General features: G+C 44.7%; 2 protein-coding genes across 5 annotated transcripts; both read right to left on the bottom strand.

Annotated features, from left to right (window-relative positions):
- Positions 1-877: 877 nt before the first annotated feature.
- On the bottom strand, positions 878-16,533 carry LOC114846759 (transmembrane protein 47-like). The gene is made up of 3 exons (XM_029135805.3): positions 16,077-16,533; positions 7,875-8,015; positions 878-4,441 (listed from the first exon to the last, which is right to left on the bottom strand). Exons 1-3 carry the CDS (start codon positions 16,516-16,518, stop codon positions 4,263-4,265), a joined length of 762 nt encoding a protein of 253 aa, XP_028991638.2. The 5' UTR covers positions 16,519-16,533; the 3' UTR covers positions 878-4,262.
- A 1,113-nt stretch (positions 16,534-17,646) lies between these two features.
- On the bottom strand, positions 17,647-21,520 carry LOC114851409 (pentraxin fusion protein-like). 4 transcript variants are annotated; one of them, XM_041069906.2, is made up of 8 exons: positions 20,708-21,520; positions 20,583-20,641; positions 20,257-20,295; positions 19,829-20,117; positions 19,598-19,731; positions 19,190-19,409; positions 18,938-19,113; positions 17,647-18,765 (listed from the first exon to the last, which is right to left on the bottom strand). In XM_041069906.2, the coding sequence occupies exons 2-8, from the start codon at positions 20,593-20,595 to the stop codon at positions 18,707-18,709; spliced, it is 930 nt and encodes a 309-aa protein (XP_040925840.1). In that variant the 5' UTR covers positions 20,596-20,641; positions 20,708-21,520; the 3' UTR covers positions 17,647-18,706. The 4 variants fall into 4 exon arrangements, 3 of the variants coding, with proteins under 3 accessions (XP_040925840.1, XP_040925839.1, XP_040925838.1); XR_008693536.1 differs by lacking the exons at positions 20,583-20,641; positions 20,708-21,520 and having other exon boundaries at positions 17,647-17,830; positions 17,940-18,765; positions 20,257-20,562; XM_041069905.2 differs by having other exon boundaries at positions 20,583-21,520.
- Between the last annotated feature and the right edge of the window lie 6,192 nt (positions 21,521-27,712).

The raw sequence follows: 27,712 nt of genomic DNA, 5'->3' as shown, positions 1-27,712 counted from the left end.
ACACAGCCGTAGTTCACACAACGGGTTAAGCTGCAACATTCATTCTGATAAACTTATTAGACGTGTCCACTATATTAGGTACACCTGGACATTCTAATTCAATCCAATAAAGCAAATCTCAAAGTTTCTTAATTTTGAATTTGAAGCAGAAAGGTGAGAGGTGGTTCTGCTTTATGTTCACTACATCCCTGAATCTGACTGTTCACGTGCACCTAATAAAGGGGCTAATGGATCCGTCCAGAACCGCCACCAGCTGGAAACATTTGATGCTTTTTGCAGGTTAAGTGACAAATCAAACATTACTACACTGACAGAAACGACACTTTGACAAAACAGGGGATGGAACCAGCGGTTAATAGTCTCAACTTGGAAAAACACGTCTGTTGCTATTTTCAAACTCAAAGAGAATTAAAAAAAAATCAAAATCAAATGTCACACACCTGATGTGTCGTGTTTGTATCTTGCTTCAAATAAATGATTTGCATACTGTATAGTTACATTTGTTTTATGTACATTTCAGGCTGTTTCACTTTTTTTTTTATGTGTTGAAGGCTGTACCATCTGCATTAAAAATAAAAACATTTGCACTTCAGAATGCAGCCCTAAATATGTTTAATGCCCGAATTCGAGAGAGAGAATAAATTAACAGCAAGACCTCAAACAACAATATATGTGTGTGACAGCTGCAACCTCTGGGTTCTCAGTTAGATTCGCTAGAGAGACCGCTTCCTCTTCTCCTGCAACACTAGCAGATGAGACTGGAAGCGTGGCAGCAACTCCCGACTGGACACACACTCGCCACAATAACACACCAGTCGGCCGAATAAAGACAACAAAGGAAGGACGACGTGACAACAAAATGAGAGGGAGTGAGACGTTCTGTTAAGTGCTTTAATGTGTCAACGTACAAAGAGATAAATGCTGATTACCGACATCTCTACGACGGCATCTAAAACATGCCAACACACACACTTTCACTGCCATTCTCTTTCACACGCACGCGCACACACACACACACACACACACACACACACACACACACACACACACACACACACACACACACACACACACACTTTCTAAGTCCCTAGTCACATCATTAGACAGCGTTTCTCTCCAGTCTACTGGGAGGTGATGCATAAAACAGAGCTGTCTCTGTCTGCACGTCTCTACTTGTCATCAGTAAAGTTACAACCAAACAAATGCTACTAACTAAAAATCAGACCTGGGCTAAAACATACTGACGATCAGCGGCACAAAGAACGGCGGGTGGTCACGTCTTTGCAGCACGTGGAGTCCAACATTAACGATCCCATTCACTGAGCATCACACTCATTAGAAATCAAAGCATGTGGGTCATTTTTCCAAACTGGTGCAAACACATTTGCATTGTGATTCAAAACCGCACGCTCATAATTACAAAATCTGCTCCGAGTGGATTCTGGAATAAAGGCTGTATAATGTTTTGGCCTCTTTTCCTGTATATTTCAACCCAGGTCTGCTACAGTGTTATTGCCTAAGGCTCCTCTACTTTACCGAAGCACAGAATACATTTCTAGGTAGCAAAAACAACCCACTAGGCTGTGATCACACAGTATTAATACAGTAGCGGTCACATTCAACACACCAGTGGCCATGATCTTCTCTGTTACAGCGCCTTATCCGTCACCTCACAGGAAATCTGATGAGCCAACACAGCCGAGCGCCGATGAGCCGGAGCCCCACCGCTGAACGCGGGGGAGCGGTGACATCGCTCACGCCGGGACCGAGAAGGACGCTCACGCGCTGACCCATTTAGCTGGATGAAGAATGGAGCAATGGCTGTGACAGCAACGCCGTTCGCACTCAGCGCTGGATAAAAACATGGGTAAACACAACACCAAAGCGCTGACGGAGTCTGTAGTAGAATATACAGCGTGGATTTACACCATGAGCGGACGATAAGCCTGAAAAGGCCTGTGAGGCGAGACTGAGTGGCTTTAACTGCCCGCAGGCCGCTCACAGGAGACGTACAGCAGGACGTTAAAGCAGGCTGCTAATCTGCAACGGACCCAGCATCACCTGCTGAATGAGACTTGCACTGGTATTTGCTTAGTTTGGGCCTCAAACAACTCAAAAATAAATGTTTCTTCATCAAATAATAGAATAAGTTATTTTATTTTGAAATTACAGCAAAATATATAAATGTACTATTTTAAATACCTGTAATTCCTCTTCTTTGTTTCATTGCACCGTGAAATTAGTAAACATGAACTTAAGTGAGAAGGTTTTCCTTTCATTTCCTCAGCCTGTCTCTCACACTGATGTGTTTATCTGTGCACCCAGCAAACCTTCTGCTGACACCGTACAGGAACTAATTAATAGGCCTGTAATTTGTGAGCTGGAACGTCCCATCAGATCCCAGGGATGAAACTTCACTGACAGGCAGCACAAATAGGACCTCTGCTCATCAACAGCAACAGGAAATGATTTTGTGTGCGGTAAACATCCTGGTGTCAGTTTGTACAGGAGGAGCAGATGTCTGTCAGCTGCTCTGGAGGTGCGGCGGCTGCACGGCGGCTGCTCGCTGGGGCGGGCGGAGGCGGCGCGGCCGGGTGACGACGGGCGGTTCACACAGAATGCATCTTAAAAATGTCATCTGGGGATTTCTTCCATCACTTTGGTCTCTGTGCACTTTACAAATTACAGCACGTGTTCGAATGGAGGATGGAGGTCACGGGGTTCTCGGAGTAATTCAGCACAGAGGGAAGAGGGGACGGCGGGAATAGGTTTTTTTGCACAAAGACAGCAGAAAAGCACTTTATCACATTTTTATCATCCAGCCCCGGTTTTGTTGAACATTTTCTTTTCCATCCATCTTTAAACCCAGAACCTGATTAGAGCCAAACCCTGACAACAGACAAAATCCGACTATTGTGTCCATTTATTAGTCACGTCTGACACTGGCTGATATTCACATCTGCTGATGATGCACACAGCTGTTTCTCACCCGAACCTCCAGAGACTGGCTGCGGGCTATAAACACGGAGACGGCAGCTCACCGTTAATGAAAAGTGCCTTGGACTTGTCAGGAGATCTGTGTCTGTGTTTACATGCTGACAGCGGAGCAGCGGAGCGCTGGTTTCATTGTGTCCTTGTCAGTAAAGACATTAACCCATAAATTAACTTTACAATTAAGTCCTTTTATACATTTTAAAGATATGTTGCAAAGATTGAAGCCGGATGACAGCAGGTCCTTCTCAGTCCTCCACAACACCCCTTGTTACAGCCCACCCCCATGCGTCAGGCTGAGCATTAACACAGGAGGATTAAAAGAAAGCGCCGCGACTGTGAGTTGGTGAATCTCCCCAGTGGCATTTACACAGGGCCGCTGAGAGGCTCCGTTGGTCTGCGAGGTGCACAGCTGACAGTCAGCGCCAGAAGCTGAATACAGAGGAGCCCGACCCAGAGAGGGCGGATGCTCCGTACGTCACGGTGCAGAGAAACTCTGCTCGATGGGGAATTGGAATTTAGACCTGCCGAGCGCGGCCCCGTCTCACACCTCCAGCCATGGCTAATCAATCATGACAGCTGCATGTGCACACCCTGTGGGTTGCCACAGTAACAGACAAGTGGGTCGATAGCAGAATATTGATTGGGTGTTTTTATTTCACTCTGCTCTTTACTCTCCCCTCAAAAGGAATCTGTCAGTCCTGTGAAAAATTACAACGCGTCTGATCTTCTTCACCCGTCCTTGTGGAAGTTTAGAAAACTTAATGCCTCAAGTTCTCACCCAGCAGTGATGATGATGATGATGATGATGATGATGATGTTGATGATGATGATGATGGCGATGATGACGTACAGCTTGTGAGTTTTACTCTCACAGCCAAAAATGCACGTTAGTACTGTAGTTGCACGTACATGCATTCGTAAACGTGCAGTCTGGCTCAGACTTCCTGTTTCCTGCCACGCAGTCGAGTTGGGCTCAACAGGTCTGGAAGGAAGGTGGATGCCAGTTTCTTGCAGGTGGGTCCTGGAAGGAAAGCAATAAGACCCCAGCTCCTCCCCAGGACAGACCTGCAGGCTTCATCCTCCGGCTGGAAGCCTGCTGTGACACAGTTACTGGCTCAGACCCCGTCTCCAGTCTTTCCTTACAGTGCATGGGAACTGAGCCCTCAAAAGGTGAACCCCCACCCACCCCCACCCCTCTCAACAACCCCATCCTCTCTGCCCTGAATACCTCTCTGAGCATGTGACTGGGCCTCAGGCTCCAGCTGGAGCTAGTAGTAGTCCTCGTAACTCTTGGGGTTGAGGCAGTAGAGGATTCCTCCTCCGAAGGAGAAGATGGTTCCACCCCAGGCCAGGCCGTAGCCCCAGTTGAACTCGTGGTAGATCCTTAAGTTGATGCTCTCAATGAACTTGATAGGGTAGAGGACCAAGCTGCAGGCCTGGAGGACAACTGAAGGGAACAAGCACATGGTAACCACAAGATGCACAGAATACATGAGAATGAAGGGGACAAACTGCGGCAATTACTAAAGTAGCAGTTGGGAACAAATGCACATTTTTTTTTGCACCACATCTATAATTAGCTGCTCGCTTCAAGCTACCTGCTCAGAGGTCCTGATGTTAATAAGGTGGCGAGGAAGGTAGGAAATGTCAAACCGTTACTGCAGCTGAATGGATAACGCGGAGGCTTTTTAGGCTCTGCATCCATCGCTGTGGTTTTAGTGTTGGCACTCATCACTAAATGTTAATATGTCGGCATGCTAAACCGAGATAGTGAACATGAGGAGCGTTTCACCTGCTGAAGCTTGTCAGCGCTGCCAGACTGAGCACGCTGCACGCTGAGTCTAAGCGCAGCCTCCCTCAGCCTCCAGCATCGCTGCAGGCTCCCAATCCCGTTTTTAAATAGTCAAAATGTCACTACAGCGGTGACACTATGGCGACAAACACCCTCTGCCCTGACGTGTATACGCCTCAGATGTGATGTGTAACCATAGAAACTAGGAGGTAGCATATTTATGAAATCACCTTGTTGCTCTGGATGTAATATTTTTCATTATAGTCAGTGAAATTTAGATGTTTAAAAAGTTCTTATTTTCAGAATTAAAACACATTCTTATTACACTCAGATGCTATATGACACTGAAACATGATGCAATTTCATGTTTCTAAATGGCAACATCCAGTGTGAGCACACAGTGGTGCGTATGTAGAGAGAAGCCTCTGTGAGACCAAGCACAGGCCACAGCATCATGTGACCCAGTCTGATGTGCTCATGAAGCTGAGGAGAAGCCAGATCACACACACTGTCACATTGATTCAGCACTGAGATCCTCTTGATGCTGCTGCTAATCATACGGTGCCAGGTCTTTGGTCTGCAGTCGTTCAGGTGTAAGGAGACAAACTCTGAATTGCCTATCTCTGAATTGGGTGGAGATGGGATTCACACGGAAACAGGTTCAGATGATTATACCTCTTTAAAAAGACACATTCATGTAAATTGTTTTCAAAAGAAATATTTTTTAAAGCAGTGACCTGGACTCACTGAACCATTGAGGCCATGGTTTTTGAGTAAAACTCGTTTTTGCAGTCAGTCAGAGAATTTTAATCATTTCGCTTGATTGCTGTTTGGTGGTTTTCATCTTTTTATCTTTGTTCCCCTGTGCTCCACTTCTTCTACTGCCTGCTCCCCACAGCCCTTCAGGTGTGACACAATACACACAATTATAAAAGTACAAAACGTGACCACCGAGCAGCCTTCACTGAAGGTCTGAGCTGACTGGCTGGTGCTGAGAGGTGTTGTCTGGAGATAAGTTTGGGAACATTGCCTTTGCCTTTGTGTCGCTGTGGCCTGCAGCTCTGCCTGCAGTGCCGTGTGACTGAAACTTGCCATAAAATAGAGCAGATAAAGTAGTTTATGTGTCTCCTGTAATATATTTCCTGGGAGAGGCTCAGCAGATCCCCTTCTTCCAACTTGAATTCTGGAAAAAGAATTTCTAAAACTGAAATTTATTGTTGGGGAAATGAAGTGTTGAAGCTCTTTCATTTACCACTTTTTTGTTAGACCAGATAAAACCTAAACTTCATCAGCCAACAGGGACAGACGGAGGAGAGAGGACTGTGGAATCAGAGTTAGTCTACGAGGGACGAGGAGGGGTGAAAAGAGGTCATGGAAGGAGAAGGAGGAGGGAGATGGTGGACGTTTATAAGGAGAGGGGAGATAGACGGATGGCAGCGAAACAAAAGAGGACACATCCGTGCTTGTTTCTTCAAAGGGATCTCATCTGAGGCATGAACATGCTCTGGCGCACACGTGCATGAAAAATATTTACAGAACACATAAAAACCAAAAACACATAAATATTAGTAACACGGACTGCGTGAAAAACAAGCCTTAAAGAGGTAGCTGCTTGTAGAAGATGTATGTGATCTATCATTCAGAGCTTCCTTTATAGTCGTCTCTGACCTGACACCAGCTCATTATAGGAAGAGAAGACGATTTTGGCAGCTAATGTTCAGTTTGTTTATTTGTTTGTTTGTGTGTTAAGTATTCATCAATGACTCATTTCTGTTTTTCTAGTTCTAAAATGAAAGATTATATAATTACTTCTTGCTTGAAGTATTGATTATTATTGAATCAAAGTGGAACAACTGGAGTTAAGCTCCAAGTTTATTGAGCGTAACAAACACTGCTTTAACATGTTCCACTTTACAACTGGAACAGACAAAATATGAGTATATGTGTTTATATGAGCCAAGAACTTATTATAACTGCAATATTATTATGATAACACACTGTAAGTTTCAGGCCCAGAACACAATTTCAGACTGACAAAAAGCGTTTGACAGAAAGCCTTTACTAGACACAGAGGTAGATGACGACAATACTTTTACTTGTCTAACTGGAAGCCTGGAGACTACTTTGGGTATTTGTGTGACAATCCATAACTGGGTCATGGTTCTGTGGAAATCCATACCTGGTTGTCTGTCTCCCACACTCACTAAGTACATCATCCCAAAGTTTTTCCAAACACACAGGAGCTCAGTGACTTTTCTTAAGCCCAAAGGAGCTGTTGCAATAAGAGGCATTTGCACTTTTTAAACTAGGAAATCAAATAATCTCACATCAATGGAGCCGCAGCATAAAATAAAAACCCAACTTAAAACAGAATATGGCCACTTTAAGCACAGTTGCTTCTCAGCACTTTACTTTCTCATACGCACTTGAAGATTTTTTGTGGTATTAGTAGATTTCCGGTTAAGGAGAATCACAGAGCTGCAGAAAATCTCTAAATATCCCTTTAACTTAAGACCATTTCTACTTTCGTGCAGTTTCTCGTGTCTGTAGTTTGCCCAGTATGACAGGCAACACATCCAGTTCTGAAAAATCAAACATTTCACGCTTGAAAACATGAAAATTTCCAATTATTCCAGGAGGGACAAATGAAAAAACTGTGAAAACTTGACAGTTGTCCAACTTGAGATTGGGGCTGACTGGGGAAATTGAATGGGCAGCCGTGACGCTCTGCTCCAACCCTGCTGGGCCCGAATCATAAAAATAGGATTTTCTCTAAATGAGTTTAGGGCGACAAGAAGTGTGTGTGTGTGTGTGTGTGTGTGTGTGTGTGTGTGTGTGTGTGTGTGTGTGTGTGTGTGTGTGTGTGTGTGTGTGTGTGTGTGTGTGTGTGTTTAATCAGTAAGTAGGGATTATCATTTAAATGCATGTCAGTTTTCAGTGTGATTACACTGCACCCTTCCTGTTACCTTGTCTGAATTGGCTAATTAAGTAATCTCACTGTGTATGTGTGTACTTTGGCGCATAATGACTGTGTAGCCTGCGACACGCGTCTGGTGTGATTGTGTTTGCAGTTCATGTGTGCACTGACCTGCAGCGAAGAGCATGAGGGCGACTGGCGCATAGAATCGTCGCCTTGTGCCGATGCACACGGCGACCAGAGCGACCAGGAATGACATCAGCACCAGGGCTCCGCCCCCTAGTAACAGGGCCAGCGTAGCAACCTGCCAGTCTAGGAAAGGGCAGAGGACAGAAAGAAATAGTAAAAAAGCGGTAATGAACAGCACAGTGAGCCCAACTCAACAGGGCCCCCTGCGACCTTCCATATCTAACGAGAGATCACAAATAAATTAGTTTAATCAAAATTTAATGCCAAGGACCCTGAGGGTGGCCTGGAGGGAGGGGGTGGGCTGCAAGAGACAGACTTTATTTGACATATTTTATTACTGCGTTTACCTCACTGAAGAATGTTGATAGAGGAGAAAGAAGGAGGAGGGAAGTCTTACGCAGAAGAATGGAGAGGGAGCTGGAATGATCAAAGAAGATTCTAAGGAGGTGAAGAATAGAAGGAAAAGGGGAAGGAAGTGAACGGTGGAGGGAATGGGATGAATCCAATGATGAAGAAGGAAAGACTGAAGAGAAAGTGTGCTGAAAAAACAGCAAAGACAGAGAATCTAGAATAAGAACAGCAGGAGCGAAAGGAAGAGTGGTGAATCAAGAGTTTCACTGTGAAAGGAAAGAAGAAAGAAAAATGACAGTGAGGAAGAGACAGAAGAGGGAGGAAAAGAAAGAAACGAATGACAATAAAAGGAGGAATTGGGAAGAAAGGAGCACAATAAGGAATCAGAACTGATAGGTAAGACTCACAGGTGGAAGGAAGGTGAGGGGAGAAAATGAAAAAGCAACAAATGAGAGTATAGAAGAGCGAAATAACAAAGGAACGCAGAACAAAGACAATCTGAGGGAAAAAGAGAGACAAGTTAAAGCGAGATGAAGAGAAGTAGGTGGTGACAACGCAGCGAGCGTCTCAGGGTGGAGGCTGATAAAAGTGGGGAAACGCTGATGACGGCACAAGGACAGAGAGGACGACATGAAAAGGAACGCCAAGACGAGGAGAAGAGGTGGAGAAGAAGGAATCTGACGAAGAGGAGGAGGAGGAGGAGGACGAGGGGGGGGGTGAAGGGGCCGAGCAGTGCTGAGTGAAAGTAATGAAGAGAGAGAGAGCACTTAGTTTACCTGAGCTGACAAAAAGCCACGGCTAAAAAGCTCTGCTGGCGAGTTACCAGAAGCCTGTCCACATTTACTGTATGAGCGCACCCACACGCACACACACACACACACACACACACACACACACACACACACACACACACACACACACACACACACACACACACACACAGTGTGTAAAACAGTTTTAAAATCGCCTTAATGAACACAGCAAATGTGCAGAGAAACTCGGGCTTTGCAAGAATTGCCCCCCACCACCACCACCACCACCGTCAGTCATTTGACCTGGAAGATTATGAAGTGCTGTCACTGACAACTTGTCAGCAAAGACAAAAGCCGTGGCACAGCCAGGACAACGGGAACGCAGAGGATCGTCAACAAGCTCCAATTTTAGACACAACATGGAGATTTAGAGCCACGGGAGGCAAGACAAAGCCTGACTGATCTCAGACCCTCAGAGACCTGAGCTGCAGAAGACGTCCCAGGAGCTGGGAGATTCTGTAGCTAATCACGTTTAAAACTGAGTGAAGTCATTCATAACAGACAGTAATGATGTCATGTCCCATCATCATAAACAGTAGCTCCTGACAGCAGCCTGATGTTCAGGATCATTTGGTTCATCACAGATGTGTTACTTTGTGCAGTTACGATACATGAATTATTTCTCAGATCACTGTTGCCCAGTGATGGGCTGGTTCGCACGCCCAGCACTGCACCGAAAGAAATAATAACGCAAATTAGTTATGGAACCAGAAACAGGCCTCGGATTCTCACTAAGCTCTTTGTGTTTGCTGGGAAGACTAATATTATCCCTCCCGCCAGGAAAAGAACGGCAGGATCCTCTAAAACCCACGGCGCGAGTCGAACGCAGGGGGAAATGGAGAAGCACCGTCAGGAGATAACAGAAAATACAGGAGCTCCTTTGTGAGACTTGAGACCAGACATATGAGGAAATGAACACACTGCACCGGCTGTCAAGGCTGCACGTCTGGTTAAATCTGGGCAAATAACAGGTGAAACTTCTCAACTTCTGTGTGAAGGTACGTTTAAGGCCCGGTGACAGCGAGAAAGGTCTGAGCTAAATTACTGGGCGCTTCGCTGCTAAATATGCGGTGTGTTTTTTGCATGCGGCGTCCACTTAAAGGAGGAGGCTGGTAAAATGACACAATGTTTGTCTAGAAGTCCAGTCAGTTCATCACTGAACCTAAACAGTACAAAAGCAAAGCGTCAGATACAAGGTCGCAGTGACCTTTAACCTTAATTAAAGGTTAATTGTAGAGTCTAACTCAATAGTTGAACTCGAGGTGCCAAAAAGTATTACATTTATTACTATATGGTTTTACATATAGTAACTGACCAGATTACATTAATGTAAAAGAAAGTTACAGTGCAATTAATACAGCACACCGCACCCGTTTGTATGAAAGGTCCCACTTAGTTGTGTTCCATACGCTACAGTGACCTTCAGGTGCAGGACTCACACATACTGTCATTTAATCCACCCGTGCAAAGGCAGAAGAAGCGCGACCACCCGGCTGGCGTCACGCTAGGATCGGATGTGCTGCCGTCGCCGGGCTCGTGTAACTGCCACTGGACCCTATTTCTGTCCGACCAGAGACAGCTGCGCCGCACGGAACACAAATAAAGTAACATACAGTGGCTGTTAAAAGACAAACTTCAAACTACGAGTTCTGGAGAAAACATCAGCGACGGAGAAATGTGGCTGTCAGTTCACATGCGAAGCCAGTCTGTGATAATCAACATCACACTGCAGAGCTATTTAGGTCCATTTATTTTTTTATTTTATAGCTATTTCAAGTTGTGTAAACTGGTGGTGTCTAAATTTACGGCTCCACCGTGGTATAAAAAAAAGCTTATGAAAGATGGATGGTGGTGGAGCGAGATAAGGAGAGATGAGAGATTTACAGTCAGAGGGAGGGAGAGATGGAGGCAGAGGTGAAAGATGAGATGCAGCGGTGGATAGTGGGAGGCAGAGGAGGAAATTAAAGACGAGCGAGAGCAGAGAGTGGGAAGAAAAGTGACAGAGAGCAGAACGGAGTGAGGAGAGATGAGAAAAGTGACGGATATATGGCGCAATCAAAAAACAGTTCAGCTTGAATGAGGCACCTGATCATACGGTCGACACGATCACCTGTTCAGCTTCAGCGAAAGGCTGAAGCTGAACGGGCGCCGAAAAATATTCCTGTGTCAAAACGCAGATGAGGTCAAGAAAGGATGAAAGCAGATGAAAGTGTCAATTAATAACAATATACATCAGTCATTTAATTTTCAACAAAGGGAAGATTAACTTTAATTAACGTGAAGAATCATCTGAAGAAGAAAAGGTTGAAATACTGTACTTTGATAGAATATCAATTAATTGAATCAAGATTTTCCAAAACTACAGTAGCTTTTCAATGAATCTCCTTTTCATTGCCTTTATTATTGTATCACAATATGTGCGGACATGGTGATTTGTTCCAACTCTATCGTACGTACTGTATAACATCACCAGGTTTGTGCCATACACAGCTGCCTCGTGCAGCACTTACTGTCTATGGGACAAATAATTAACGTTCACCATATTTCCTTTCTTTCTTTCCTTTCATATTTTCTAATCTGACTTAACATTTAATTCCCTCCTGAGGGTTACACTCAGGACACGCCATTTCCCAGGTACTCTGAGCCAGTGAGGACCACCTGGGGTTTAATGTCCTGCCCAAGGACACTCCAAGGAAATGTGGCAAATTGAACCATTGACCCTGATAAAATAATGGATTCTCTTGCACTTTAACCTCAACAATCACAACTTAACGCTTGAGCCGTTGCCCTTAAACCTATTCTGAGCGTAGCCTGAAGCCTGCAGCCGCTCACACATACAACCTGCATTGTTGTTTGCTCTCCCTCTCCGCCGCGTCTCACGCGAACTCCTCTGGAGGTAATGTGACTGTTTGCCATGTGACAGGATTACTGCTCTGCCACATTTTTCCTTTACTCTAAAGCCACTCCAAGCTGTCACGCCGATTAGCTGCTGTACAACTCTGGGTTTCTGCATCCAAAAGCCAGCCGATCAGTCCCGCGGCTGCAGACGCAAAATGAAAGAGCACGCGGTGCATTCATCAGTCAGCTGTCGTTACAGCATTTCATTCATGCTGTGTACTGATTCTGTTCCCTGCGGGTTCTGGTGTGTGTTCTCTCAGCAGGGAACATCTTCACATACAGTATTACTGTTACTTATGGTGCATGTGATATAACATCGTACAAGCTGTTAACAGGTCAAGTTTGCCAGTTTCAGCTGGTATGTTAGCATTAAGCATTAGCATACTATACTGTCCTGTGTAGCTACATCTTAACAAAGCCATAGTGACCTTTGCCAAGCAACACAAAACCTTGCCTAGCCTTCATGATTATAAAGAAACATAGTAGGAAAGTGTTGAAAACACCAGGTTTGATTGAAGAAAAAATAAGTACAGACTAAATATGTAAATATTCTGTGCATGGCTATTTTTTTTGGAATTAGACTGTTTCTGTTTTCTTATGTGCTACTGCAGTGATACTGTAAATCCTCTGAAGAAAGCTCAATTTATTGAGTATTTGGGCACATGCAAATACTGTTTCCCAACATACCCCCAAGGTGTGTGTGTGTGTGTGTGTGTGTGTGTGTGTGTGTGTGTGTGTGTGTGTGTGTGTGTGTGTGTGTGTGTGTTGGTGTGTGTGTGTGTGTGTGTGTGTGTGTGTGTGTGTGTGTGTGTGTGTGTGTGTGTGTGTGTGTGTCTGGCAGACAGAGGGACACTGCAGGTTTCTCACTATTCCCCTGTCTGTCTGCTACAGGACTGAATGCCACATCATTTCCCATTTCTCGTTCAGCCGCTACAAATAGAACGGGCATCTCTGGGGGCTCGCTGAGAGGAGAGATGGAGTCAGAGGAGAGGGGAGGGGAGGGAGGAGAGGTTGAGAAGGAATAGGAGGGGGGGGTGATGGTGAAATAACAAAAGAAAATCATTAACATTAGAGATGTAACAATGAAGGCCCCAGGGAGGAGAGAGAGGGGAAGCAGGGTAGAGTGGATGAAAGATGACAAAATGAGGTGAGGAACAATCAGAAGGGGGAAAAAGGCAATTCATGGGAATGAAAAAGGGAGTAAAAGCAACAGATGGATCGATAGACTGCTCCTTACTGGTGAACGATCTCAAACCTGTGGCAACACAGGCTGGATGTAGGACTAGCACACCTCCACGTGCCAGAAAAGTTGTCCACACATCTGTACTATGGCCATAATAAAAAAACTGGCCGCCTTGTAGTGTGTGGCTTTGGCTGAAGGGCTGAAATCCCCAGGCAGCAGCCGCATGCAGCCAGGAGCCGGCACAAAGCCTCTGTCAAGGTCACATGAATGACAAACGTGTCAGCAGCCAGAGAACGGGCCGAAGCTGTTAATGGTGTTTGCTGTGACTAGAAAGGCTTCAACGAGAGATGAAAGCGTATCACGCTTTTAAAGCTCAGCGAATAACTAACGAACAGAACAAAGGAGAAAACCCCGACGACAGGAGGGGTGGAAGGAGAAGAGGACGAGAGGCTGGAGTGATTGGACAAAAGCACAGGTCGCCCGTCGGTGGAAGGATGAGGGTGAAGCGTTTCGTGTCATGGCAGTGGTTCCACTTCAGGACATCATGAACGCTTTGTTTCACGGTAATGCGTTCTCTACATGTCGTCGTGAGCAGCACTGTAACATCTCAGTGCTGTGTCTGAACCCGCTCCCCCGACACTGTCTGCTGCTGTCACGGGCCCAGTTCTGTTGATGTGGCCCGCTCTGCACCTCTGTCGGCATCAGTCTCACTCCCTCAGGCCTCTGCTTACATTTGCATTTATATTCTAAGCTGTCAGTCCTGACGCCCCAGACTTTCCCCCCTCCTGCAGTCGCTGTTCTGGCCGTTCTGGGTTATTCAGTCAGTGTTTGTCGGGCTCCCTGTCGGCTTCGCTGCGTTTCCTTCATGCTTTCCTTCTGCCCAGGACTCGTGTTCTGGTTCCTGTACATTCAACGTGGTTTGTAAGAAACACAAACCACGTTTGGCCGACAGCGCTGCTTTAGCTTGGCGGCTAACCTAACAAGCTACAAGTTTATGTACATGTCATAATTTACAGCATATATTAGAAATATTCAACAGGTTCAATTCAAGGCAATGAAGCACATAGAAGTCAACTCCTCCTCCTCATCATCATCATCATCACAATGGCTGAAAACGATGAAGTCACCTAATAGAAACGGCTGCTTCATTCTGTTCCTGGTGCTGGAACCAGACAGAGAGATCTGGCACAAGCAGGGAGCGATTTACTTCTTAAGATGCACGCGTGTGCAGTGCTGACACGCACCCACCACTCAAGCCGCCCAAGACATCTCATTAGGAAGCTCTGGGCCGGAGGCGTGCATTTGGGAAGGACCGGGACCAAACTGAAGCGGCTGGAAGTTGCGCGGACATTGTGTGTGTGTGTGTGTGTGTGTGTGTGTGTGTGTGTGTGTGTGTGTGTGTGTGTGTGTGTGTGTGTGTGTGTGTGTGTGTGTGTGTGTGTGTGTGAGCACGAGCGCGAGCGTGTGTCCAGGTCCTCGGAGAGGAGGTGTGGAGATGCAGCGACAGAGAAATCTGAGTGTTACATGAAATATTCAGCCGCGCTTCAGAGGAGTCTGACCAGAAGCAGGTCAGCTCAGTGTGGGAGCCTCTCAGACACAGTCGCACGCGCTCACCGACACACTGTGAGCCTGAAACGCGGGCGCACACACACCGGCGATCCCGTTTCGTGTCTGTGAACAGGTCACGCGCCGGCTCTGCAGACACGCACACAGTGAAGACGCGGCCCGATGGACGGACGTCCATGTTGGTGTCTGACGGTTTAAAGACCTTTTACTGACGCCTTCCTCACACCCAGTGTGTGACCAGCGCCAGGCGGCTCCCAGTGTCACACAGCCAGTGAATAAAGACACTTTCGCTTCAGTTACAGTGTCGCCCGTGACCTCCTTTTTCCCTGGAAACTAATCTAACATCTGAGATGAACCCCTCCTCCACTGCCCTAAAACTGCACCTGCAAACACATATCTACTGCTGCAAACACCTCCTGGGTGTGACGACACGGCCGCGTTCCTAGACAACAAAGGGAGGTGAGGATAAATAATGAAAAACAATGGAACGGATCGCAGGCTCACGTACTGTCCAGTAACGACAGTGGTCATTATGCAGCTGAGCGCTTGAAGACACACCTTAAAGCTACTGAAGGAGAATCTATTTCAATTAATTCTTACTTAGTTTATGTTTTGTGAAGTTCTTTTCATGTGCGACTGTTTTAGTTGCTGTTACATAAATATGAATTATCTGTACAGAATTATCAGTAAAATTGCACTTAGGCTTAGAGTTACATCCACTCATACATGAATGAATTAACATGACAACAATATTCTAAATGAATGTGTTTGTGTGATAAATTATAGACTTGTGTCCCAATAATCTAAAACCAAAGACTTTCAGTCAGAGCAGATGAAACCTCTGAGGGGCTGGAGCAGTTTTTACTGCTGAATAAACTACTTGGGAGTGTTAATAAATGAAAAGGTCCTCTGCCCATCAGACACCCCCATTAGCATCAGCTCCAGTGTTTGTCACACACTGTGTTTCTAAGATCTCACCATTTCAGTTCAGTTCTGAGCAGGCGAAGGGCGAGTGGACAAAATCATCACACAGGTCAACACAAGCCTTGTCAGTGGGATGTTTACTTTATGACCCCGTTTCACTTTCAAATCAAAAAGCTGAGCTCAGCATCTCCTAAAGTGAAATCCTACAGCCTGCCTGTAGAACAGCATCCACTTAAATGCACGCGGAGGTCCCAGTGATCCCAGTGCCAGCATTGTTTCTCTGTTAGAGACTTGTTTGCCTATAGGAGTGCCCTTCCCCAGGTTTGGCATCTTGTTTGCGCAGTAAATAGGAAGCTGTGGTGAGGTCCACCGTGACAGCGCTGATGGACGCGCTGCCCGTGCGGAGCGCGCGGGACGGACGGGACGGAGCCGCGGTGATTCCTCTCTTACCTGAGCCCAGCGTGCTGCTGCACTGCCAGTTCTCCGTGCTCGCCGGCTTCCAGCAGGACTCCCACAGGGACAGGTAGTACTGGTCGTCGGCGGTCACCCACGCCGGGCTCATCACGGCTCCCACGTCCAGGCAGAGCGCGAGGAAGACGCACACCAGCCCGACCAGCTTCAGCGGCGTCAGCGGCGAGCCGCGCGCCGACTCCTCCGTCTCGGTGACGGCGGAGGACATGGCGAGGACGGCGGAGGCGACGGGGGATGCGAACTCGCGGGGGCCGCGGCTGCTGGCGTCGCCGTGTCGCTCTTCGCGACGTGAATAGGTGGTTTGCGGTGGTGCCGCTGTGCCGCCGCAGCCGCCTGGTCGCGCGCTGCACGGACGCTCCGCCTGTGGGCACGGCTGCAGCCGCGCGCCGGAGGTCTCCCGCGCGCACGGCCCTGACGTCATAGCTCAGGGGGATCGGCAGGTGCTGCATGGTCCTAGAGAGAGCGACGAGAACGAGAAGGAAAAAATCCACACCTGAGTCCGGACGCGCTCAGTGATTCAGAGCTGCCTGTCCATGAAGTCAATCATAAGCAGTTTTACAAGCATAAATGTGTATTGATGTGATAGCTGCATAGACATACTGTAGCTAAACAGCAATTTAGGGAGCTGAAACATTTGGAAAGCAGTAGGAAAATGGCCATAAGAAATGACCAGGGGCATGTTTCATAAATAAACCAAATGAACAGTAAAAGGTCTTTAAATGCAAGTATTTATGCCAGAACTTTGCAACCCCCCTGAGAGATTATATTGTGTATCATTAGTAACTTATAGAAGCAGAATAGCCTCAATTTAAACTCCTTGTTTGAGATATTAAATATTAACATTAGCGACTTATTTGCAGTGATTGAAGAAGTGAAGAAGACAAGGGAAGAGCAGACACAGTGATGGAAAGTGAAAGGTGGGAGGCACTTGATGGACTATTATTGTTTCCTCTGCATACTAATCACGAGCCAGAGATGAGACAAACAGAGACAGGAGGGAGGAGTCCAAGAAAGCAGAGGTGAGCAAGTTTAGGGAGGCTGAGCCCTCCTCATGTTTATTCAACCGGAGAGAAACAAGGGCTGAAGAGGCTGATGGAAGGAGAAGATGGCCTTGTTTACTCTCCATCAGCGCAATAATGAGCGATGATGAGGGCGAGACAGGGGGAGGCAGGGGAACAAAGGAGGGAGAGGGGAAGGGCGATGTGCGGAGGTGAAGGAGATGCAGGGATGCAAAGCCCGGAGGAATGAAACGGCTGTTTTCTTCCAGTATTGATAGCAGGATTAATGAACAGACTGACTGTTGATCCACATCAGTTATTCAATAAATAAGGAAATAGCTGCCGGCACGTTTTATCTGACAGACGCAGCACCTCTCAGGCAGAAACAGCTTTACTCCCCACAGTTAAATGGTAAAAAGCCAAGGTGGATTCGTGGATAATAAATGAAAGCTGATAAAGTCAATAGAGACGTGTTGTGAGGACTGAGGTAATTCTGTAAATTAACTTGCATAACAACAAACATAATGCAACTTTATCAAGGACATTTTTATTTGGTTCTTGCCTCTGGTCCTGAATCGACGTCAACAAATCAGATTTGTGTTGTTTATGAGCTGACGCAGCTAGTTGTTACAGGCGGAGGAGGGGTGTACGAACAGTGTGGTTGGTCTCCTGCTGTGGCCGAATAAAACACTCCAGGATCTGCAGCACAGGTGTCTATGTGTCACAGCCCTCCATCTGAAGACAATGACGGCGTTGATTAGCGATCTCAATCCCAGAGTTCGAAAAGCAAACTGCAATACAACTTTTCTAATACCTATTAGAATATTTATTGTGAAACTCTCACCTACTGTGACTCCACCCGCCACCATTGGTTCATTATTTTTCAGGGTGGTTGAACTTGATCTTCATGAGGACAGATGAAACGGAGCAAGATAAAAAGGAAAAAAGGCTGAGTGTGAGGCCTCCACCTCTGTTCAGGGCTCCAACTTCCAGACAACCTCCCCAGGATGATGAGTATCACATATTGAGTAACAAGTACTCAGATTAGTTTAATTATTATAATATATAATATTTTTAATAATTTTACTTTTATTGATAAAGGAGTTGTGCTGATCTTCCCCTCCACTTCCTACCTACATGTATCTACAGGCTAAAGGTTACAACATGATAAGAGCAGGGCATATGAAAATCAATTCATATTTGCGTTGTATATGGTAATGTTGTCATTTACAAACCAAAGGTTTGTCCGTTTAAGGTTACAGGGTGTGGGGTCAAAGCAGTGGTACAATGTCATGTTCCCTTCAAGCCGAGGCTGTTAATGCTTAATCAATAACACACTATTTAAAAATGTATAAACTTTTCAATATGCTACAAAGTAGAAATGAAATATGGATGTGTTACAAGATAAGGTGTTACGGTATAAGGAGTTGTACTGGGTAACAATCACTAAGCTGCCTTGTGTGAACATTCATCTACAATAACATTGTAAAAAACAAAAGAGACAATAATCATTTCCATTTTAAAGGTGCATTTTAAATATCAGACATTTTGGTTTGATAGAATAAACTGAAAACCAACGATTAGATCAGTTTGTGCTCATGGAAACGGTTTCTAGGTTTGTGGTCTGGTGCTGCTGAAGAATTCCACACAATCTACATCTCTCTGAACATCTGGAAAGACAAAGAAGTGAAGATTATTTCATTACCATTAGTTATTTATACTTCCTGAATAAAGACACAAATCAATATTCAGTATGAGGCTGGTATTGGTTTTTAAAAGCAGTGACACATAACGCACCTACTATAATCTATTAAACAAAGCAGTTTTCTCCTGGATTCTCACCTGTCAGACAGATGAAGTTAAGGGAATCGCTACATGGATGATCCCGCCAGTAGAAGCTGTTCTTGGTTTCAATGCCTCCACATGGACTGGTGATTTGCCACACAACGTTTGTCTCCCAGTTGGTGTAGTTTGCAGGCTCACCAGGCATCCAGAACCACGTCCCCGCCAACAGGTACCTGAAAAACATTTCATAGTATGAGTGTCAGCAGCTGTAACAAGAGGACAACACCAATAACAACCTTCCCTCAGTACCTGCGGAGTCCCAGCCAAACGAGGCGGGTGAGAGGGAAGGAGGTCGCTCCCAGCACCTCCTCCAACTCCTGCTGATCCTGCTCGCCGCGAACGCTGAACAGGTCCCAGTAGAAGTCTCTGCAGTAGAACAGAGCGTCCGACCAGCACAGCTGCATTTGCACCACAGCGACGTTCCTACCGCTCACCACCGTGCCGAAGGACGGGAAGGGAGCAGCCAAGACTGGGAAATGTGACCAGTATAGTAGATATTTCTTAGGGAAGGTTGCATTGACAATCAAGCCACTGTTCTACTGTACGTATGCAAGACGTCTTGTTGAGTTGCCTTATTTATTTTGCACGCAACTCCTTTAGTTTATAGTTGATATAAAAAGCTGAGAATCAAATAAAACACTTTATCGTCCGACTGACCTCCAAACACTTGCACCTCACACATTGTCAAGGGATTATTAGCTGGGAGAAACACGTTGACCAGTCGACCTATCATCCCACTGCAGTTGAAGCTGCTGGTGCCTCCAGTGGGGATGGAGGAGATAACAGCACATCTGGGGAACAGACAAAAAGTGAACAAGACGACTCAGGAGCATTAATATCACAAATCCTCCTCAACAACAGCGTCTGCGATCGTCAGAAGCCCCTCACATTGGGTTGTTGTTGCCGTTGTTCTCTAGGTTCTTGCCAATCAGGATCTCTGCGCCATTTATCCTGCTAGGAAATTCATTTCTGTTGGTGATGCTGATTGTATCGATCCTGTACACACCCGGCAGAAGCACGCTCCACCAGTTGCCAACGCCAGGGTTGGTGTGGCTGCAGGAGCCATCATAATAGTATGAGTCTGTGTTCCCATCGATGGCATTAGAAGCGTAACCATAACCAAACGTCGATGACTGAGTTGCCGTTCCAGTGAGCGCCACGTCAACCAAACCGTTAACTTGGCCGAGGATAGAACAAGCATAGACAGGGACATTTATCAGCTTAGACAAGCTAACGACAACGACACAGCTTAATTAAACTCACATTTTTCATTTGGAACCGTGAGAATCACTTACAATGAAGCACCTGGATCTTACCTGTAAAGCCAGAGAGCAGCCAAATTTGGAAGAAAATACCTTTAACATGAAACAAATGACTGGTAAGCAACGACATTTGACATCCATCCATGGCTATTGCTTTTAAATACCAGATGAAGCACCTTTTGAACAGTTGTATGAAATAATGTTGGGAGTGTTCATACTCTGCTTGTTTTATTAACCTTTAGTCACATTACAACATGATGTATGAGTGCCATGGCTTCGTGACGGGTACAGAACTAGGCTGCAGAGGATTCATTGTCAGGGTAATTCAAACAAGGCACAGTTTGAACAAAATCTAAAATCAATGTAAAGATCGTACTCACAGCAGATCCACATGTTTCCAAAATCACAAAGTGGGATGGGTGATCACGGTTTAAGTCTCCTGTCATTTGAATGTGCATTTATATGCTAGGTGGTTCATTTACAAAGCAAAACTGTTGTGACTCACCATACAAGATGGTGGATCAAGTCTGTGAAAGTTCCTGGGACCCAAGTCAGAGTCAAAAAATCAGAAGTCCAGTTAAGGAAAAGTCAGCCCCTACTGCAGACGTGAAACCAAAAGAAACTAAAAAGTGAACAAAAGTCCAAACTTTCAACCCAAAAGTGACCCGACACCAGACGTACTGTACTAACAGAGGACAACTATACTGTATGAAAGTAACTGGCACACTGCACAACTTCGATGCTAAGCATCGCGTGACTAATATTAAGCACAGTAAGCATGAACCCAGCTAAGCACGGCTAGACATGAGTGAAGCTAAGCATGAGCACGGCTAACAAAACTAGCACAGGCTGCTCTAATATTACTTTAACTTAAAGTTACTTTAACATCCGCTCTTGCACGTCTTAGAAGCAAAGCACTGCGTGACTAACAGAGCTAGAAGGAAAGCACACTCATACAGAATCTCGATGTGAAGCCCAGCACCCAAAGTCCTCTTTGTTCACAATAGTCCATGTTTTAGAACTGCAGCTTAAATGTCCACGTGGCTGTGGACAGATGGCGTTGACCCTGTTAGTGACAATGACCCAGCACCCAGTGAAGGACTGGGTGAGTATTTAAAGAAGGCAGATAGGGGAGGGACCGGTGTAGGAAATTGTCCTGTTTGCCAAAACGTTCCCTGAGGGATAGAGTGAAGGAAGGCGTGGTCCCGAACGTGGACCACGGTGTGGTGAGAGGGAGACGACCAGACGGCCCTGGGATCCTAACGAAAACCTCCTCCATTCAAAATCGCCTTTTAGCTGAAACATTAGCAAAATGTAGTTGGAAGAAAATTAATTGCTTTGACTGATACAGTATATTAAGCTTCTTCTATACATGTTGATACAACCAGGGTTAAAACTTTCAACACTAGGTAAAACAGCACTAAAACAAACCGTCTGTCACAAACTCAGGAATGAGGACCCAAAAGCACAGCGTGGACTGGAATAAAAAAAGACGTTTAATGAGCTCGTAGTCAGATAAGCAGTGGTCATACGCAGCCAAGGCAAAACAGGTTTTAGGCAAAAGGTTGGTCAGAGACAGGCGGGGGTCAAAATACACGGCAGCGGTTCTATCAAAGGCTAGGCAAAAAACAAGACGAGGTCAACAAGGCTGGAGTAACGCTGGAATGCTGGCTAAGAAAGTTTGTTAGTTAACAAATGAGATAATTTCTCAGAGATAATATACATGCATGCATAAAATTTAAATTTTGCTTCACTGGTTATTTATAATAAAGTTATCAAAACAATTATGTTGAAATTATAATGTTAATGCAAGTAGTTCATGTAATGTTTTCTGTCTTTCTTATCTCACCCGTAGTGACTCCAGCAGTCTGGTCACCATTGATTTATTTATATATACATTATTTACAACAAAACCTCTCAACTTCTATTTCTACATCTCTTCATGGACCAAGTCTTCAAATCAAACTGAGAAGCTGACATGCCCTGAAACGTCTTCATGAGCCGATGCCTGGTCTGTGGAGAAGAGCAGTGGGATCGGAACTGGTGCTGCAAAGTAATGAGCAGAACTGCTTCTGGTGCCCAGGGGACAACATCAGGAGGAGACAGAAGTTAAGACGGTGCCGTTTCAGGAGATGAGTCTCACATTTCAGCTGTTTTTCAGGAAGTGATGCAGTGACAGGAGCACAATCCTCAGACTCTGGTGTCGCATTGTAGTGATCCAGTTTGTGTCGTTAGACCACTGCAGTGACAGGCAGGAGCAAAACATGCTCTGAGATGAGACGGAACCATGCGGTGGAACCCGCTAGGGCAAGGCAGGAAGTTGAAAGACAAAATAATGGCTTTGTCAAAAGTCTTGTTGTCAAAAGTCACCATGAATACATCAGATGTTTTCACACAAATATGAATAATAAGATTTGCACTTCCCTTTTACTCAGCTTGCTTTTAAGAATTACAAACACTGGAATAGTGTTTGTTATTTACTCTCTTCCTTTTGTTGTGCTGTGGAAAAAACAAACTGGAACTTTATTGTTTGTTGTTATATAATGTTCTAAAGATCAAAAAGAAATAACTTTTGTTTTCCTCATGACTGATGTCTTAACTCAGCTTGGAGCCTCCTCTTGTAAGTACAAATCCTGGTTTTTATATTCTAAATCTCTCTGCAAACAGGGTCAGAAAACACAATCCTCTGCAAAGATTTCATTTTCTCTCTGCCATGTGCAGGATAATGGGTTTTTCATTGTCGATTCATTAGCATATTTCATATCCTGCTGCTGAGTCTTTCCAGCTCTCTATCTGTCTCCATCGGTGGCAGGTAGAGCCGCTGGGCGCGTTGAGGATTCTTCATGAGTTAAGTGAACCCAACACATGCTCACATTGACTCATCATTCAGCACACGCGCACATCAGTTGGCATAACAGCATCAAAGAGGGTGGTTACACATTTGAATGAAAGCACCAACATGTCACACACTCGCATCTGTCCAAGTCATCAAAGCAGCTCCCAGATGTGTCACTCGGCATTCAACCAAACCAGACCAATGTGCTCCTGCTGTCCATCACACACAAGTCCTGCTTCCTCAAACGCTCTGATGTACACGGGATGAAATCTCCTGTCATCATCAGTAGCATGAAATATGTAACAATGTCTCTCTCTCTCTCTCTCTCTCTCTCTCTCTCACACACACACACACACACACACACACACACACACACACACACACACACACACACACACACACACACACACACACACACACACACACACACACACACACACACACACACACACACACACACACACACACACACACACACACACACACACACACACACACTTTTTAATGTGCCAGGGCTGAGTTTTCAGGCAGTAAAGGGGGAGAAGATGAAAGCAGGGTTGAGCAGCTTCTTCTCACTTTGTGTCTGCTCTGTCATGTTCACCAGAGGGACTTTTGGAAAGTGTGCGCTCAGAGGCATAAATGTAGGCACACGTGTGGCGCTCACAGTGAAGTGATGCAGCAGTAATTAGATTTTACTTCAAAGAACTGTGCAGCTCTTTCTTCAGCAGAACACAAGGCCAGTGTTAAACTAACAGGTGAAGACTGTGGATATCATGGTCACAAAGCAGAGTGGTCTGCTCTGTAATGATGGGCCAGCATGAGTATGTTTAGAGCGATTAATGGAGGACATATTATTAGGACACAACATTAAGTCATGACAGGGACACATCTGATCTGAGATGGGTTGACACTAATTACTAGCAGTGCTAATTAACAGGAAATGTTACACTAATGAATTTTCTTATTTGTCTTGTGTCGACATTGTACATTTAAGTGGTAACAGATGCTCTCCAAAGTAAAAGAGAACACACGAAGGTGCTGACTGCATTTAAATCCAGTGGAGGAAAGCAAAGCTAAAATTCAGTATAAAATGATGTAGTGTCATCAATGTGTAGTGTTTTTAAATCATTAGAGCAGTGTGTGAGAGCACGCTGTTTAAGTTGACATCATTACAATCTAAAGTCATAAGTGGAGAATTCACACACACACACACACACACACACACACACACACACACACACACACACACACACACACACACACACACACACACACACACACACACAGGTTGTCAAGTCATTTTGTGTGCATTTCATGGAGAACACACCCTGCTTAATTACTACCATACTAATTGAATCCCAGTGTGAGTGATGTATGGGGATAGGACTCTCTGTGACAGAATGAAAATGAAATAGTATTAAGCAGCCAAGTAGATAATCCATTTAGGAATGTCTGGGAAATGAGGATTAGTTAATGCTGTGCCATATGGCTTGACTGTCACCAGTGAACGTGAAGTTATTTAAAATCTAAATGGTTTTCATTCTCTGTTGCTCTCTTTTTCTTACTGGAAGCCTTATGAAAATGAAAATGTTTCAGGCAAATCAGCATGTGGTCCCGTGGCAATGCCTGGTCATCTTCACTCTTGGTTTTATTTACATAAGCTTAAATCCCTAATCACAGACTTGCCTCAGGGGACTTTACAGCATATACTGTACAACTCCCACACAAGTGTCCATGTCCTACTGCTGTTGGCGTTTGTAATTGGTTGGTGTTCTGACCAGTCTACAGTGTCACCGCTCGTCCCACATGCACAGCTTGCATGAACTTAGGTGTGAGAGGGTTTAATCGGGCTCGTGGTCAGGCGGGCAAAAGTCAGTACACAGATCAGCACAGCAATAATGGCAACGGCAAAGGCAGTCAATATCCACGCTGGGTTCCATACACAAGGCAGACATAAGAGTCCAGGCTGTGACATACAGTAGCACAAAACATGCTGCTGGCGAGGCTTAAGATAATGGGACGCAAATTTAAAAGCTGGTGACAAGGTGGTAATTTCAGGTGGAAGCTGCTCCAGGAAGACAACAGGTATTGCAGCTGAAAAAATATGGATACTGGACAAATAGCCTCATTTCTATTTTATAAATAAATTTATTAGAAACTGGTGGTACTGATTAGTTAGCTAACTGCTAGCAACATTAGCAGCTACCTCAAAGAAACTTTCCTTAAATCTAGAATGTACAGGTCATGTGACCATTGCACTAAGATTTCTACAGTCCCTGTACAAAAAGTGCAGCTAAAGCACTTTTTTTTTTTTTAACAGAATCACTGGTGCTTTCACGCAGACCCTCGCTCCTCTGACAACATCCTGGAGTGTGTCCCAGCTGTCATCTGGGAGTGGGGTTCACCGTGGACCAGACAATCACAAGGCTACACAGACAATCACCCACAGGCAACTTACTGTACAATGTCCAGCTGACCTGAGTGTATGTCTTTGGTCTGTGGGAGGGAGCAGAGAGACCAGAGAGAAGCCACACGGACCGTCACCAGGGCCACTCCAGGACCCAGGTCCTTCACAACATTGTGGTGAAACAGGATGAAGCTACTAGGCAGAAGTGATTTGTGTCCAGTATAATGAATAAAAGCAAGTTCTATTTTAGCAATGTGTAAAACAGAAAGTGTTTTATTATGGTCACCTTACTTTTACTTTACATGTACACATTTACCTTTCATTCACCTCATTATTATTACATCTCTACCTGTTTAAACAACAGATTGCATTACAATATACTGTATTAAAATGTTTTAGTACCTTTATCTAAAGAGCAAGGTCATAGGTTGGTTACTGTATATACTGTACAATGTATAGTGTCACCTGTTTGGAGTCAGACCTGAGTCAAAACATTTCCCAAGACTGGGCAAGTGGTTGAAGCCAGTATATTTATTTTAAATCCATGTATCTATTGTGATTTGTCTAAATGTAACTTCACACACTTCGCCGGTACATGTCCTAGATGATGAGTCAGTGACTGGGCTTTGTTTGGAGTCATGTGCCATGGTGGCGTTAACATGAGTCTGACAGTATGATGTGACGTTACTACAGCCATCAGAGCAAAGCGTCCTCTCATTAATGTTGGCTTGGCTCATTCGTTGCTACGGAAACACACCCTCAGAGGAAGGGAACTAATTTCTATAGGTGAACAAAAGGAACGACTGAATACAGTCCAAAAATATAGGTATCTCAAAACACACACATTACATTCCTTTCCCATATTGATATGTAAAATATATGCAGTGTCTTTCTTTCTTTGCTGATCTCATGTATTCCCCTTTCTCCATTTTACTCCTTCCATCTCCATACTGTATGAATACAAGCATATACTCTACAGGCTCTCCCTCCATCTTCTGTCTCCTTGCTGCTTATATCTTTCCCTTCTCCTCCCATTTCGTCTTCTCTATTTTTGCCCTAGCAGGCTGCAGATGGTGCTTAATGGACGCATATCTGAGCGTAACGGCCTCGTGAATAATTCTACAGGCACAAGGTGAGTCATAGGACAGTTACACGAGGATGAAAAGAAAGGAAACACACAACATACATTTATGTTCTATAACAAATGCATTTCCATTTTAGTTTAAAAAATAAACTGTGTTAGCATTTAGTCAGCCTGATCAGACATCCTTAACCATGCCAATGGAGCAAAAAATGCAGCTAGTAATTCTATATTCATCACAGTTTGTAGAATACTAAATAAAACAATAAATTAAGTTCTTCAGAATAATGAGAACACTCATCACTTGATGACCTGATGATGAAAAAAATGGCTTGATGACTTTGTTATTTAGCAACTGAAGTAAAGGCCTAACCTGGGCACGCGGCCAGATAAGCGTTCCAAATGCTAGAATTCAATAGAATACCTTTATTCTATTCTACTCCTTTACCTTTATTGAGTCCCGCAATGGGGAAATTACCACGTTGCAACAGCACAAAGACAAATAGTACAGAAGAAATAGACACACAATTATTATAAGAAAGGCAAAACAAAAAACATGTACTACATACCTGAGAAGATGTGTACTTGTACTGTAGTTTCAAACTAGAGAAATTATTTTTCCCTGCTAATACATGATTGTAACATTTAGAGATTAAGTTAATATGACTGCATTAATGCAGGAGATGTTTGTTAATGTCAATGTGAAAATAGGTATTTATTTATTATTTGGCCCATGAAGTAAGACACTTTATAGAAACATGCTTTAACCAGTGAAACCTGATATTTTAAGTTTATGTTACTAATGTGTTTATACAGTATTAACATTTTAAAACTGAATTTACTAGTTATCCAGTAAATGATGACACATTACTGGTCAGTGTAAAGTTAATACTGTACTGACCTTTGTGCTTTCTGGCACTGCTCATACACACCACTGATCGTTTTGCTGCCAGGTGAGTTTGTCTAATGATATTTCACTGAAGGGCTGGTAAACATTTGTTTTGTTAGGTTTTGGGCAACAAAGTACACAAATGACAACATTCAAGAGAGTTTGGTGAAAACAATGTGTCACCGAACGGCAAAGAGAGGACCCAAATGCACAGCGCCAGGACACGATGTAGATGGTGAAAAATGGGGGTTTATTCCAGAATCAAAGTCACAAAACAGTCCGGGTCATACACAGGTC

This window comes from Betta splendens, chromosome 2 (genome assembly GCF_900634795.4).
Source record: "Betta splendens chromosome 2, fBetSpl5.4, whole genome shotgun sequence".
Taxonomy (NCBI): Eukaryota; Metazoa; Chordata; class Actinopteri; order Anabantiformes; family Osphronemidae; genus Betta; species Betta splendens.
The sequence above is the reverse complement of the archived record's forward strand: the minus strand, read 5'-3'. Positions and strand labels throughout refer to the sequence as shown.